This window comes from Brienomyrus brachyistius, unplaced genomic scaffold (assembly GCF_023856365.1).
Source record: "Brienomyrus brachyistius isolate T26 unplaced genomic scaffold, BBRACH_0.4 scaffold48, whole genome shotgun sequence".
NCBI lineage: Eukaryota > Metazoa > Chordata > Actinopteri > Osteoglossiformes > Mormyridae > Brienomyrus > Brienomyrus brachyistius.
In genome coordinates, this window is record NW_026042323.1 from 54,607 (window position 1) to 66,888 (window position 12,282).

The 12,282-nt window shown below is 47.2% G+C and overlaps 1 protein-coding gene across 16 annotated transcripts in view; it reads left to right on the plus strand.

The window, feature by feature from the left end:
- Window positions 1–12,282, plus strand: part of LOC125723384 (NACHT, LRR and PYD domains-containing protein 12-like) — a 169,041-nt gene that overhangs the window by 36,001 nt on the left and 120,758 nt on the right. For 12 of the 16 annotated variants that reach the window (XM_048999952.1, XM_048999944.1, XM_048999945.1 and 9 more), the window contains 2 exons: window positions 5,187–5,360; window positions 5,475–5,521. In XM_048999952.1, the coding sequence (XP_048855909.1) occupies window positions 5,187–5,360; window positions 5,475–5,521 (221 nt within the window). Of the gene's footprint in view, window positions 1–5,186; window positions 5,361–5,474; window positions 5,522–7,141; window positions 8,667–12,282 lie in introns of those variants that run through there. The other 4 variants (XM_048999954.1, XM_048999939.1, XM_048999953.1 and 1 more) reach the window with 4 other exon arrangements.

The window sequence follows — 12,282 nt, forward strand, 5'->3', positions numbered from 1 at the left end:
CTTGAGACTGTGCTGGGAGACACAGCAAACCTTCTGGCAATGGCATGTATTGATGCGCCATCCTGGAGGAGTTGGACTACCTGTGCAACCTCTGTAGGGTCCAGGCATCGCCTCATGCTACCAGTAGTGACACTGACCGTCGCCAAATGCAAAACTAGTGAAAAAACTGTCAGAAAAGTTGAGGAGGGAAAAATGCCAGTGGCCTCCACCTGTTAAACTAAATGAAATGAAATTAAATTCCTGGTTTGGGGGTCGTCTCATTGTTGCCCCTCTAGTTCACCTGTTGATAATTCCATTAACACCAAAGCAGCTGAACCTGATTAACAACCCCCTCCGCTACTTAACTGACCTGATCAATATCCCAGAAGTTTAAAAGACTTGATGCTATACTCTGATTAAAAAGTGTTCCTTCAATTTTTTTGAGCAGTGTATATCAATACATACATATATATGTCCATACCTACACGAACACACTTTCATACATATCTGTAATGACTGAAACATACAATACATGAATCAAACAGTAATAATAATAATTAATAAAAATAACAGCAAAAAAGTTAGGGGGGGAGGGGGGGCGGGCGTTGACGTAGCTTTTATCCACAAAATAGTTTGCTGCAAACATCAGCAAGCACACATCCATCTATCCATCCATTTTACAAAACACTTATCCTACTGGGTCGCAGGGGATACGGAGCCTATCCCGGAAGCAATAGACAAGAGGTAGGGAACAACCCAGGATGGGGGGCCAGCCCATCGCAGGGCACATTCACACACCAGTCACTCACGCATGCACACCTACGGGCAATTTAGCAACTCCAATTAGCCTCAGCATGTTTTTGGACTGTGGGGGGAAACTGGAGTACCCGGAGGAAACCCTGTGACGACATGGGGAGAACATGTCACACACATGTGACCCAGGCGGAGACTCGAACGGGGTCCCAGAGGGGTTAGGCAACAGTGCTAACCACTGCACCACCCTCTGCAAACATACAAACAACCAGAATTCCAGAAAAGTTCTTTAAATTTGAATGAAATAACAAATAAAACACTTTCAAAACAGCCTATATTTTATTCACAACAGAACATACGTAATATAACAAATGTTCAAACTGGGAAATTGTACACCTTTATCCAGTAAATGAGCTCATTTCAAATTTGATGCCTGCTACATGTCCCAAAAAAGTCGGGAGTCGGGACTTACAGGGACAACAAATGCCTGAAAAAGCAAGAAAGTTTAAAAAGATTCAGCTGGGAAAACATCTAGCAACTAATTAAGTTAATTGATATCAGGTCTGTAACCTGATTAGCATTAAAAGGGATGTCAGAGAGGCAGAGTCTCTCAGAAGTAAAGATGGACAGAGGCTCTCCAATCTGTGAAAGAGTGTATAAAATGATTGTGGGATACTTTAAAAACAATGTTCCTCAACGTGAAATTGCACAGGATTTGCAAATCTCATCATCTACGGTGCATAACATCATCAAAAGATTGAGAGAAACCGGAGATATCTCTCTGCGTAAGGGACAAGGCCAAAGACCTGTATTGGATGCCCGTGGTCTTCGGGCCCTCAGACGACTCTGCATCACTCATCGGCATGATTGTGTCAATGACATTACTAAATGGGCCCAGGAATACTTCCAGAAAGCACAGTCGGTAAACACAATCCGCCGTGCCATCTGCAGATGCCAGCTAAAGCTCTATCATGCAAAAAGGAAGCCATATCTGAACAAGGTCCAGAAGCGCCGTCGTGTCCTGTGGGCCAAGACTCATTTGAAATGGACTGTTTCAAAGTGGGAAAGTGTTCTGTGGTCAGAGTCCAAATGTGACATTCTTGTTGGTAATGAAGGGCGCCGTGTCCTCCGGGCTAAAGAGGAGGGAGACCTTCCAGCGTGTTATCAGCGTTCAGTTCAAAAGCCAGCATCTCTGATGGTATGGGGGTGCATAAGTGCATACGGTATGGGCAGCTTGCATGTTTTGGAAGGAACTATGAATGCTGAAAGGTATATAAAGGTTTTAGAGCAACACATGCTCCCTTCCAGAGGACGTCTGTTTCAGGGAAGGCCTTGTGTATTTCAGCAGGACAATGCAAAACCACATACTGCAGCTATTATAACCACATGGCTTCGTTGGAGAAGAGTCCGGGTGCTGAATTGGCCTGTCTGCAGTCCAGATCTTTCACCTATAGAGAACATACAGTTATTACCTGTGACACCCATGGTGCACTGTGAGCAGGTATACAGGCCAACAGAGCATGCAGATAATTATCTGTGACACCCATTGTACACTGTGAGCAGGTATACAGGCCCACAGAGCATGCAGATAATTATCTGTGACACCCATTGTACACTGTGAGCAGGTATACAGGCCCACAGAGCATGCAGATAATTATCTGTGACACCCATTGTACACTGTGAGCAGGTATACAAGCCCACAGAGCATGCAGATAATTATCTGTGACACCCTTGGTGCACTGTGAGCAGGTATACAGGCCCACAGAGCATGCAGATAATTATCTGTGACACCCATTGTACACTGTGAGCAGGTATACAGGCCAACAGAGCATGCAGATAATTATCTGTGACACCCATTGTACACTGTGAGCAGGTATACAGGCCCACAGAGCATGCAGATAATTATCTGTGACACCCATTGTACACTGTGAGCAGGTATACAGGCCCACAGAGCATGCAGATAATTATCTGTGACACCCCTTGTACACTGTGAGCAGGTATCAGTACTGACTATTTTTTATATTGAGTCACATGTTTTATGTGAATTACTTTGTACTGAACTGAAGGCCAGTATTTGTCACTGTGAATATGTTGTTGCAGACGTCCATCCAGAAATCAGAGCTGGGGGAAAAGATAAGGTCCTTATTCCAATTAATTTTTGGTACAAATATCAATGTGTCTGTCGCGGATGGAGGATTATATATTCTAGAGGCTTCTTTTTATTTTTAAGTTGCAGAATGTTGTCTCATCTGAGGAGGATTCAGTGTATTATGTGTGAGGTCCATTTTGGTTTTGATGCTGGATTCAGTTAGTAAATATTAGAAAAACAGCATATTCTCAACCCGTATTTATGGATTAAGTCTTCGAATGTCATGAAATGACTGTTACTGAAAAGGAGGTGGAGATGTGTAATCCCTTTCTGTTCCCGTTAGTGATAGTGAATAGTGATATTGTGAAGTAGGAAGTCCAGATTATTCCAGATTGGCGTGTATTTACAGGGTCTGAGAGTACAGTTAGTGATTTTAATGGCTTTCCACTGGGCTGTCAGTGCTGTGGAAATGGCAGCACTGTGTTGTTAAAGCAGTTTTGTTTCTTTAATGACATTTTGAGTAAATCTGCATGTCTGAGATTTTTACAGTACAGCTGCTCCTGCTGTAACCATGAGCTGCTGTTACTGCTGTAGTGTGACCATTTAGTTAAGTCTTGCAGTTGATTTGCTAAGTAATAATTAAGAAAAATGAGCCTGTAATCCAACTTGAGATTTATTTTTCTGTAATGTGAAATGTTTGATTTTGCGTTTTTGTTTTTCCAGCAAAAATGTGACATTAATGAGTTAAGAGTTTGAAAGAATTTTTCTGAAATTATTCTGGACTAGTAATTTTATTTTTATTGTTGAAATAGGTCCTATTCGTGAGAATGGGTGACTCATCTATTGTTTTGAATAAGGGGGTATAGTTGAGGGTAACCAAGTCAGACAGCCTGTGGGAGATGTAGATACCCAAGTACCGGATATTTCCAGTGTGAAATGCACCATCCTGATCAGCTGAATCCCAGGCATCTTCAGACAGTGAGAATATTATGGGGTTTTTTCCAGTTTATTGTGTAGTTTGATATATTTTGAAAAGGTATTAATAAAATTAAAATTTCATATATTGAGGGTTTCATAAAAACAGCAAGATATCATCTGCATAGAGATTAATTTTGTGTTGTTATTAGTATGAATTCCATTTATTTCACTGTTCTGTCGTATTGCTGTCAAAATTGTTTCTATGAAGATGGCAAACAGTGAAGGAGAGAATGGGCATGCAGGCCGTCTTCCCCGTCGGAGTGTGAATGAAGGTGATGTCATCCCATCTGTGACACTGTAGCTTTGGCTGAGGTGTACAGTATTTTAACCCAGTGGGTGAACGTCTCTCCGAAGCCAAATCTATGCAATGTATTAAAGAGGAATGTCCAACTGACTGTCAGATGCAGTTTCTGCATCTAATGATGTAATCATGGTTTTAGTATGGGTATGCTGAGCAGTATTGATTAAATTAAATAATCTATGGATGTTGTCTGAGGCATGTCTGGTCTTGATGAAATCTGTCTGATCAGGATGGATTATAGTAGGAATGACTGTCTGTAACTGAGTGGCGAGAGCTTTTGTAATGATTTTCAAGTTTGTATTCATTAGTGAGAGTGGCGGGTAACTGGAGGGTTGTGTTGGCTCTTTATCAGGTCTCAATAACACTGTAATGGCCGGTAACTGGAGGGCTGTGTTTGGTCTTCATCAGGTCTCAATAACACTGTAATGGCCGGGAACTGGAGGGTTGTGTTTGGTATTTATCAGGTTTCAATAACACTGTAATGGTCGCTGCGCTCATATTTGATGGGATTTGTGATGCATGTTTAATTTCTCTTACCAGTCTATTAAAGAGTGGAGATAATATGTTCCAAAAATGTGTATAGATTTCTGCAGGGTAACCATCCGGTCTGGCGAATGGTTGTTAAGCATTTGGTTGAGGACCTTATGGAGTTCTTCTGATGTTAATGGTGCATCAAGCAGAGGTGGAGATTTCAGGTGTAGGGAGTACAAATCCAGACCAAGATTTTGTTTCAACAAACCAGTTGAGTCTCTGTGACTGTGACTCTTTATATTCATCTGGTTGGTTGAAACAAAATCTTGGTCTGGATTTGTACTCTCTGGACCTGAAATCTCCACCTCTGGCATCAAGGGCATCTGCTGTTTCATTGGTTAATATGGGTAAGTCTAGATTATTTTTAAATGATTCTATATCAACTGGATCTGGTTCTTGTTCTGAGAAGTATAGGTTCTTATAAAATGTTCAAAAGATGTTAATTTTACGTGATTATTGAAATATTTATTAGAGGAGTCACTTTTGCTTAAAAGTAATGCTTGTAATGGTCAGGTGATCTTATTTATTGTGGATTTTTTTTCCATCTTTCTGCAGACTGTCAGGCTGTAGAGTCACAGAAGAAGGCTGTTCTTCCCTGGCTTCAGCTCTGAGGTCAAACCCCTCACACCTCAGAGAGCTGGACCTGAGCTACAATCACCCAGGAGACTCTGGAGTGAAGCTGCTCTCTGCTGTACTGGAGGATCCCAGCTGTAAACTGGGGAAGCTGAAGTGAGTACAGAGTGTGTGTCTGACACGCTACAGATACTTATGCATGTATGTGAAGAAGAGGCACCAATTAATAAATGGATACAGCAGTACTATGTCATTCTGCTTCTCCTATAGTGTGGATCACGGTGGAGAGTGCAGGACCAGACCAGGCTTACAGAAATGTAAGTGTCTTTGCATGTTTTTATTAATAATACCATGAATACTATGTTATGGTTGTATTCACACAATTGTTGTGATGAGTGTGGCTTTTTGCACTGTGTGTAGATGGATTTCCATGTTTGTGTTTAGGTGAGTTTCATGTCATTTTAGACAACATCCAAACGAGAAACAAAAAATCAAAATCATCACCAAAAACACTATCAATTCATTTAATCGTTTTAAAAAATATTTTTTACAAATGCTTTATAGCTGCTTGTATTATCTTCGTGTTTGTGTGGGAGTGTAGGATGGTTAAATATATTCTGAATTAGTTATACATCTTTAATTTCACAAAAAAAGAATCCTTTGCATTTGTTCTTTTTGCGGATGCCGTGAGTGTATGTGTTTTCTGCGTGAGATTCGTTAGTATTGTCCTAAGGAGGCCCCTGTAGGTAGTCAGACCGGACTCTCTCCTCAAGTGCAAAATGTGAATTTGCATTTTTACAGGGTGGTTCTGGAACATTCCTTAAAATTCATGAGAGAATATTACTGATTGGTCACTGAATCCCTTAAACCAGGGGAGCCCAAATCCAGTCCTGGACGGCCAGAGTTCTGCACATTTTTGGGTTTCCCCTCATTTAACACACCTGATTCATCTCCTTGTGCTAATAACCACACAGCTCTTGAGCTGAATTATTTATGGTGGAACAGGGAAAGAACTTTGCTACACAGGGTCCGGCCCCCCAGGACTGGATTTGGACACCCCTGCTATTGGCAGAAGAAACTGCCAGCACATGTTCAATGGCCAATCAGGTAGTGCCCCTCTCATAAGTATTAATCAGCCAGCCAATCATGTAGGGCTTCGCTCATGAATATTAAAAATATTTCCTGATCCACGGTGTTAAAAGAATTTTGCACCTGGGACGTATTGGATGTGCGGCGGAAAATATCTAATTTCATTTCGGCGCCCATGTTAACAGATTAGAGCGGCCGCGTGCGTGCGCGAGATGCGGGGCTCACGCCTCGCGGTTACGGTGCAACATCTACAGTCACGCGCGCGGTAAGCGGTTCTCTATGGAAGCGTATTGCATTAATCTGGGAAAAAAATCAATTCTGTTTTTCCGAATTAATGAGATAATAATCCCGTTTTTCAGAGCAATATTTTTCTGAATTAATGAGAACCTTCCTGTTTTTTATGATGCACGATCTGTGCCGGAATCATCGTTTATATCAGAATCCAGGTGCAAATGTTTATTAAATATCACTTTAAACATGTAATAATATTACTTAAATATTCTGTTATTGATGGCCATTTCCGAGCCGCATGCGCCGGAATTAGCAGTTTGAAGGAAGGACACTGACTTTAGTATTGATCTCTGGGGCCGTTTTGTGGTAAATATGCTTGTGATGAATATGTCTGATGAATGTCGCTGCTTTGTCATTTTTTAATTAAATTAATTAAGCTGTTAGTTTAGCTTGCGCCCCAATTTGGCGGCTCTTCCCGCCGCCGTCGCGCGCCCACTTTATGTTTCATAAACTTCAGTTCCCGCTTCGTTAGGGGAAGCTGTGCTGTTTTTATATCGTACAGAAACATAAAGTACAGGCGGCCTGATGGGATTAATAATTCTTCCTCCTGCCTACAGACTCCTGCCAGCTGACGCTGGACCCCAACACAGCAAACAGACGCCTGTCTCTGTCAGGGGGGAACAGGAAGGTGACAGGGGGGGCAGAGCAGCCATATCCTGATCATCCAGAGAGATTTGACAGCTGCCCCCAAGTTCTGTGCAGAGAGAGTCCGACTGGCCGCTGTTACTGGGAGGCTGAGTGGGATGGAGATGCTGCCTGCATAGGAGTCACTTATAAAGGGATCAGGAGGAAAGGAGGGAGTGACTGTGGGCTTGGAGACAGTGACAAGTCATGGTGTCTGTACTGTAATACTGACGGTTACTCTGTCCGGCACAATAATAAAGAGACTCTCATACCCATACGGCCCTCAGGCTCCCGCAGAGTAGGAGTGTATCTGGACTGGGGGGCTGGTGCTCTGTCCTTCTACAGAGTCTCCTCTGATGGACTGACCCTCCTGCACAGACTCACCTCCTCATTCACTGAGTCCCTCTATCCAGGGTTTTATGTTTATATGAACTCCTCAGTGTCACTGTGACGTGTTGCTGGTTCTCCTGCAAAAAGGTAAAATCTCTGCTTTTTAACCTTTATTATCCTTTTTACTCTGAAATGTACAGAACTGTGCAAAAGTCTGAGGCAGGCAAAGAAAATGATGTTTAGATTATCCTCCTGTTGGTGTAAAACTATGATATGATGCCTGTCAAAGTGTGTCAGCTTCGCCATTTCAGAACCTCTGCTAAAATCATCCCAGTATTTGCAGTGACCGTCCAGTGCAGCCATGTATTTTTTGACTTGACCACTAACACACCTCATACAGCTAGTCAGTCTCTCACTGACTTTTTAAACCAATATATTTAATTATTTAATTGAGCTGTTGGTGAAATTTAACAAAATCATGGAACGACTGAGATGTCCCTGAGGAGAAGTTTGGGAACTGAAGCGGTGTTCATCTAGCCATCCAACTAGATATCAGTAACTTTTTAGAAAACAGAAGAAATCATTACTAGTTTTTATTGTGTTACTTTTAATTTGCAGACGTTCTAATGTTAAATTGTGTTTTTTGTTCTAAGCCAAAGTACACTTGCTACCCAGATAAACAGCTTTAAACATTTCTTTGGACTGCCTAAGACTTTTGCACAGTACTGTGTGTTTGACAAAAAATAAATGACTGTCTTCAGTGAGCTGAATAAACATGAAAAATATAGTTTAATAGTTTATCTCTCTGACTAAAATGTAATTAAATGTAATCCTGATTCGGGGGGGCTATCGGTGGGGCTACTTGTGCGATTTTGTATATGTACATTTTATATATTATATATTTATGTCCATTTACTGTATTCCCTCCCTGTACAGTGACAATAAAGGCTTTCTGTTCTGTCCTATTAATGTCCTGCTTCAGCGTCACCCAAAGCATAACTGAGTAACATAATGAAACCACAGTCTGCTGGATTAAGTTAAATTCACTGTATTACTGCAGCTGAACATTACTGACACAATGACTGTCAATCAATGTATATAATAATCATTTAAGTGGAGACATAACAGACCGAAAAAAAAACTGGAAAATATAATTTTGTCCTGTTACTGTCCTGCATCAGTGGATTAAAGTAAATAAAATTGTTATTAATATATTTCAATAAATAAAGAAATTTGTTTTGTTAAATAATTAACACCCTTGCCACCCCCACCCCCCAGTAATAGGTCTGGTTGCTCCCCCGTTGGACAGAACAGGCGGTTGCCCAGACAGCCTTGCCACCCCCACCCCACTGTAAAAGGTCTGATTATGCCCCCGTCAGACTGAACATGAAGGTGCCCAGGCAGCCTTGCCACCCCTACCCCACTGAAAAAGGTCTGGCTGTTCCCACGTCAGACAGAACGGGCAGGTGCCCAGGCAGCCTTGCCACCCCCACCCCACTGTAAAAGGTCTGATTGCTCCACCATTGGACAGATGGGGCAGGAGCCCAGGCAGCCTTGCCACCCCCACCCTACTGAAAAAGGTCTGGCTGTTCCCACGTCAGACAGAACGGGCAGGTGCCCAGGCAGCCTTGCCACCTGCACCCCACTGAAAAAGGTCTCGTTATGCCCCCGTCGGACAGAAGGGGCAGGTGCCCAGGCAGCCTTGCCACCCCCACCCCACTTGTTAAAGGTTTGGTTGCTCCCCCGTCAAACAGAACGAGCAGGTGCCCAGCCAGCCTTGCCACCCCCACCCCACTGAAAACGGTCTGGTAATGCCCCGTCAGAGAGAACGGGTGTTGGTCAGACAGCCTTGCCACCCCCACCCCGCTGTAAAAGGTATGGTTATGCCCCCGTCAGACTGAACAGGAAGGTGCCCAGGCAGCCTTACCCCCCCACCCTACTTGTAAAAGGTCTGATAATGTCCCGTCGGACAGAACGGGCAGGTGCCCAGGCAACCTTGCCACCCCCACCCCACTGTAAACGGTCTGCTTATGCCCCCGTCAGACTGAACAGGAAGGTGCCCAGGCAGCCTTACCCCCCCCACCTCATTGTAAAAGGTCTGGTTATGCCCCCGTCGGACAGAACGGGCAGGTGCCAAGTCAGCCTTAACCCCAAACCCCACTGAAAAAGATCTGGTTATGCCCCTTCGGACAGAACGGGCAGGTGCCCAGGCAGCCTTGCCACCCCCACCCCACTGTAAACGGTCTGCTTATGCCCCCTTCGGACAGAACGGGCAGGTGCCCAGGCAGCCTTGCCAGCCCCACCCCACTGTAAAAGGTGTGGTTATGCCCCCGTCGGACAGAACGGGCAGGTGCCCAGGCAGCCTTGCCACCCCCACCCCACTGAAAACGGTCTGGTTATGCCCCCGTCAGACTGAACAGGAAGGTGCCCAGGGACACTTGCCACCCCCACGCCACTTGTAAAAGGTCTGGTTGCTCCCCCGTCAAACAGAACGGGCAGGAGCCCAGGCAGCCTTGCCACCCCCCCTACCCCACTGTAAAAGGTGTGGTTATGCCCCCGTCGGACAGAACGGGCAGGTGCCCAGGCAGCCTTGCCACCCCCACCCCACTGAAAACGGTCTGGTTATGCCCCCGTCAAACAGAACGGGCAGGAGCCCAGGTAACCTTGCCACCCCCACCCCACTGTAAAAGGTCTGGTTGCTCCCCCGTCAAACAGAACGGGCAGGTGCCCAGGCAGCCTTGCCACCCCCACCACCCTGTAAAAGGTCTGATTATGCCCCGTCGGACAGAAGGGGCAGGTGCCCAGACAGCCTTGCCACCCCCACCCCACTGAAAACGGTCTGGTTATGCCCCCGTCAAACAGAACGGGCAGGAGCCCAGGTAACCTTGCCACCCCCACCCCACTGTAAAAGGTCTGGTTGCTCCCCCGTCAAACAGAACGGGCAGGAGCCCAGGCAGCCTTACCCCCCTACCCCACTGTAAAAGGTCTGATTGCTCCCCCTTCGGACAGAAGAGGCAGGTGCCCAGGCAGCCTTGCCGCCCCCACCCCACTGTAAAAGGTCTGGTTACACCTGCGAGAGACAGAACGGGCAGGTGCCCAGGCAGCCATGCCACCCCCACCCCACTGTAAAAGGTCTGATTGCTCCCCCTTCGGACAGAAGAGGCAGGTGCCCAGGCAGCCTTGCCGCCCCTACCCCACTGTAAAAGGTCTGGTTACGCCTGCGAGAGACAGAACGGGCAAGTGCCCAGGCAGCCTTGCCACCCCCACCCCACTGTAAACGGTCTGCTTATGCCCCCTTCGGACAGAACGGGCAGGTGCCCAGGCAGCCTTGCCAGCCCCACCCCACTGTAAAAGGTGTGGTTATGCCCCCGTCGGACAGAACGGGCAGGTGCCCAGGCAGCCTTGCCACCCCCACCCCACTGTAAACGGTCTGCTTATGCCCCCTTCGGACAGAACGGGCAGGTGCCCAGGCAGCCTTGCCAGCCCCACCCCACTGTAAAAGGTGTGGTTATGCCCCCGTCGGACAGAACGGGCAGGTGCCCAGGCAGCCTTGCCACCCCCACCCCACTGAAAACGGTCTGGTTATGCCCCCGTCAGACTGAACAGGAAGGTGCCCAGGGACACTTGCCACCCCCACGCCACTTGTAAAAGGTCTGGTTGCTCCCCCGTCAAACAGAACGGGCAGGAGCCCAGGCAGCCTTGCCACCCCCCTACCCCACTGTAAAAGGTGTGGTTATGCCCCCGTCGGACAGAACGGGCAGGTGCCCAGGCAGCCTTGCCACCCCCACCCCACTGAAAACGGTCTGGTTATGCCCCCGTCAAACAGAACGGGCAGGAGCCCAGGTAACCTTGCCACCCCCACCCCACTGTAAAAGGTCTGGTTGCTCCCCCGTCAAACAGAACGGGCAGGTGCCCAGGCAGCCTTGCCACCCCCACCACCCTGTAAAAGGTCTGATTATGCCCCGTCGGACAGAAGGGGCAGGTGCCCAGACAGCCTTGCCACCCCCACCCCACTGAAAACGGTCTGGTTATGCCCCCGTCAAACAGAACGGGCAGGAGCCCAGGTAACCTTGCCACCCCCACCCCACTGTAAAAGGTCTGGTTGCTCCCCCGTCAAACAGAACGGGCAGGAGCCCAGGCAGCCTTACCCCCCTACCCCACTGTAAAAGGTCTGATTGCTCCCCCTTCGGACAGAAGAGGCAGGTGCCCAGGCAGCCTTGCCGCCCCCACCCCACTGTAAAAGGTCTGGTTACACCTGCGAGAGACAGAACGGGCAGGTGCCCAGGCAGCCATGCCACCCCCACCCCACTGTAAAAGGTCTGATTGCTCCCCCTTCGGACAGAAGAGGCAGGTGCCCAGGCAGCCTTGCCGCCCCTACCCCACTGTAAAAGGTCTGGTTACGCCTGCGAGAGACAGAACGGGCAAGTGCCCAGGCAGCCTTGCCACCCCCACCCGACTGTAATAGGTCTGGTTATGCCCGCGTGAGACAGAACGGGCAGGTGCTCAGGCAACCTTGCCACCCCCACCCCACTGTAAAAGGTCTGATTATGCCCCGTCGGACAGAACGGGCAGGTGCCCAGGCAGCCTTGCCACCCACACCCCACTGTAAAAGGTCTGATTGCTCCCCCTTCGGACAGATGGGGAGGTGCCTTGGCAGCCTTGCCACCCCCACCCCACTGTAAAAGGTCTGGGTATGCCCCTTCGGACAGAACGGGCAGGTGCCCAGGCAGCCTTGCCACCCCCA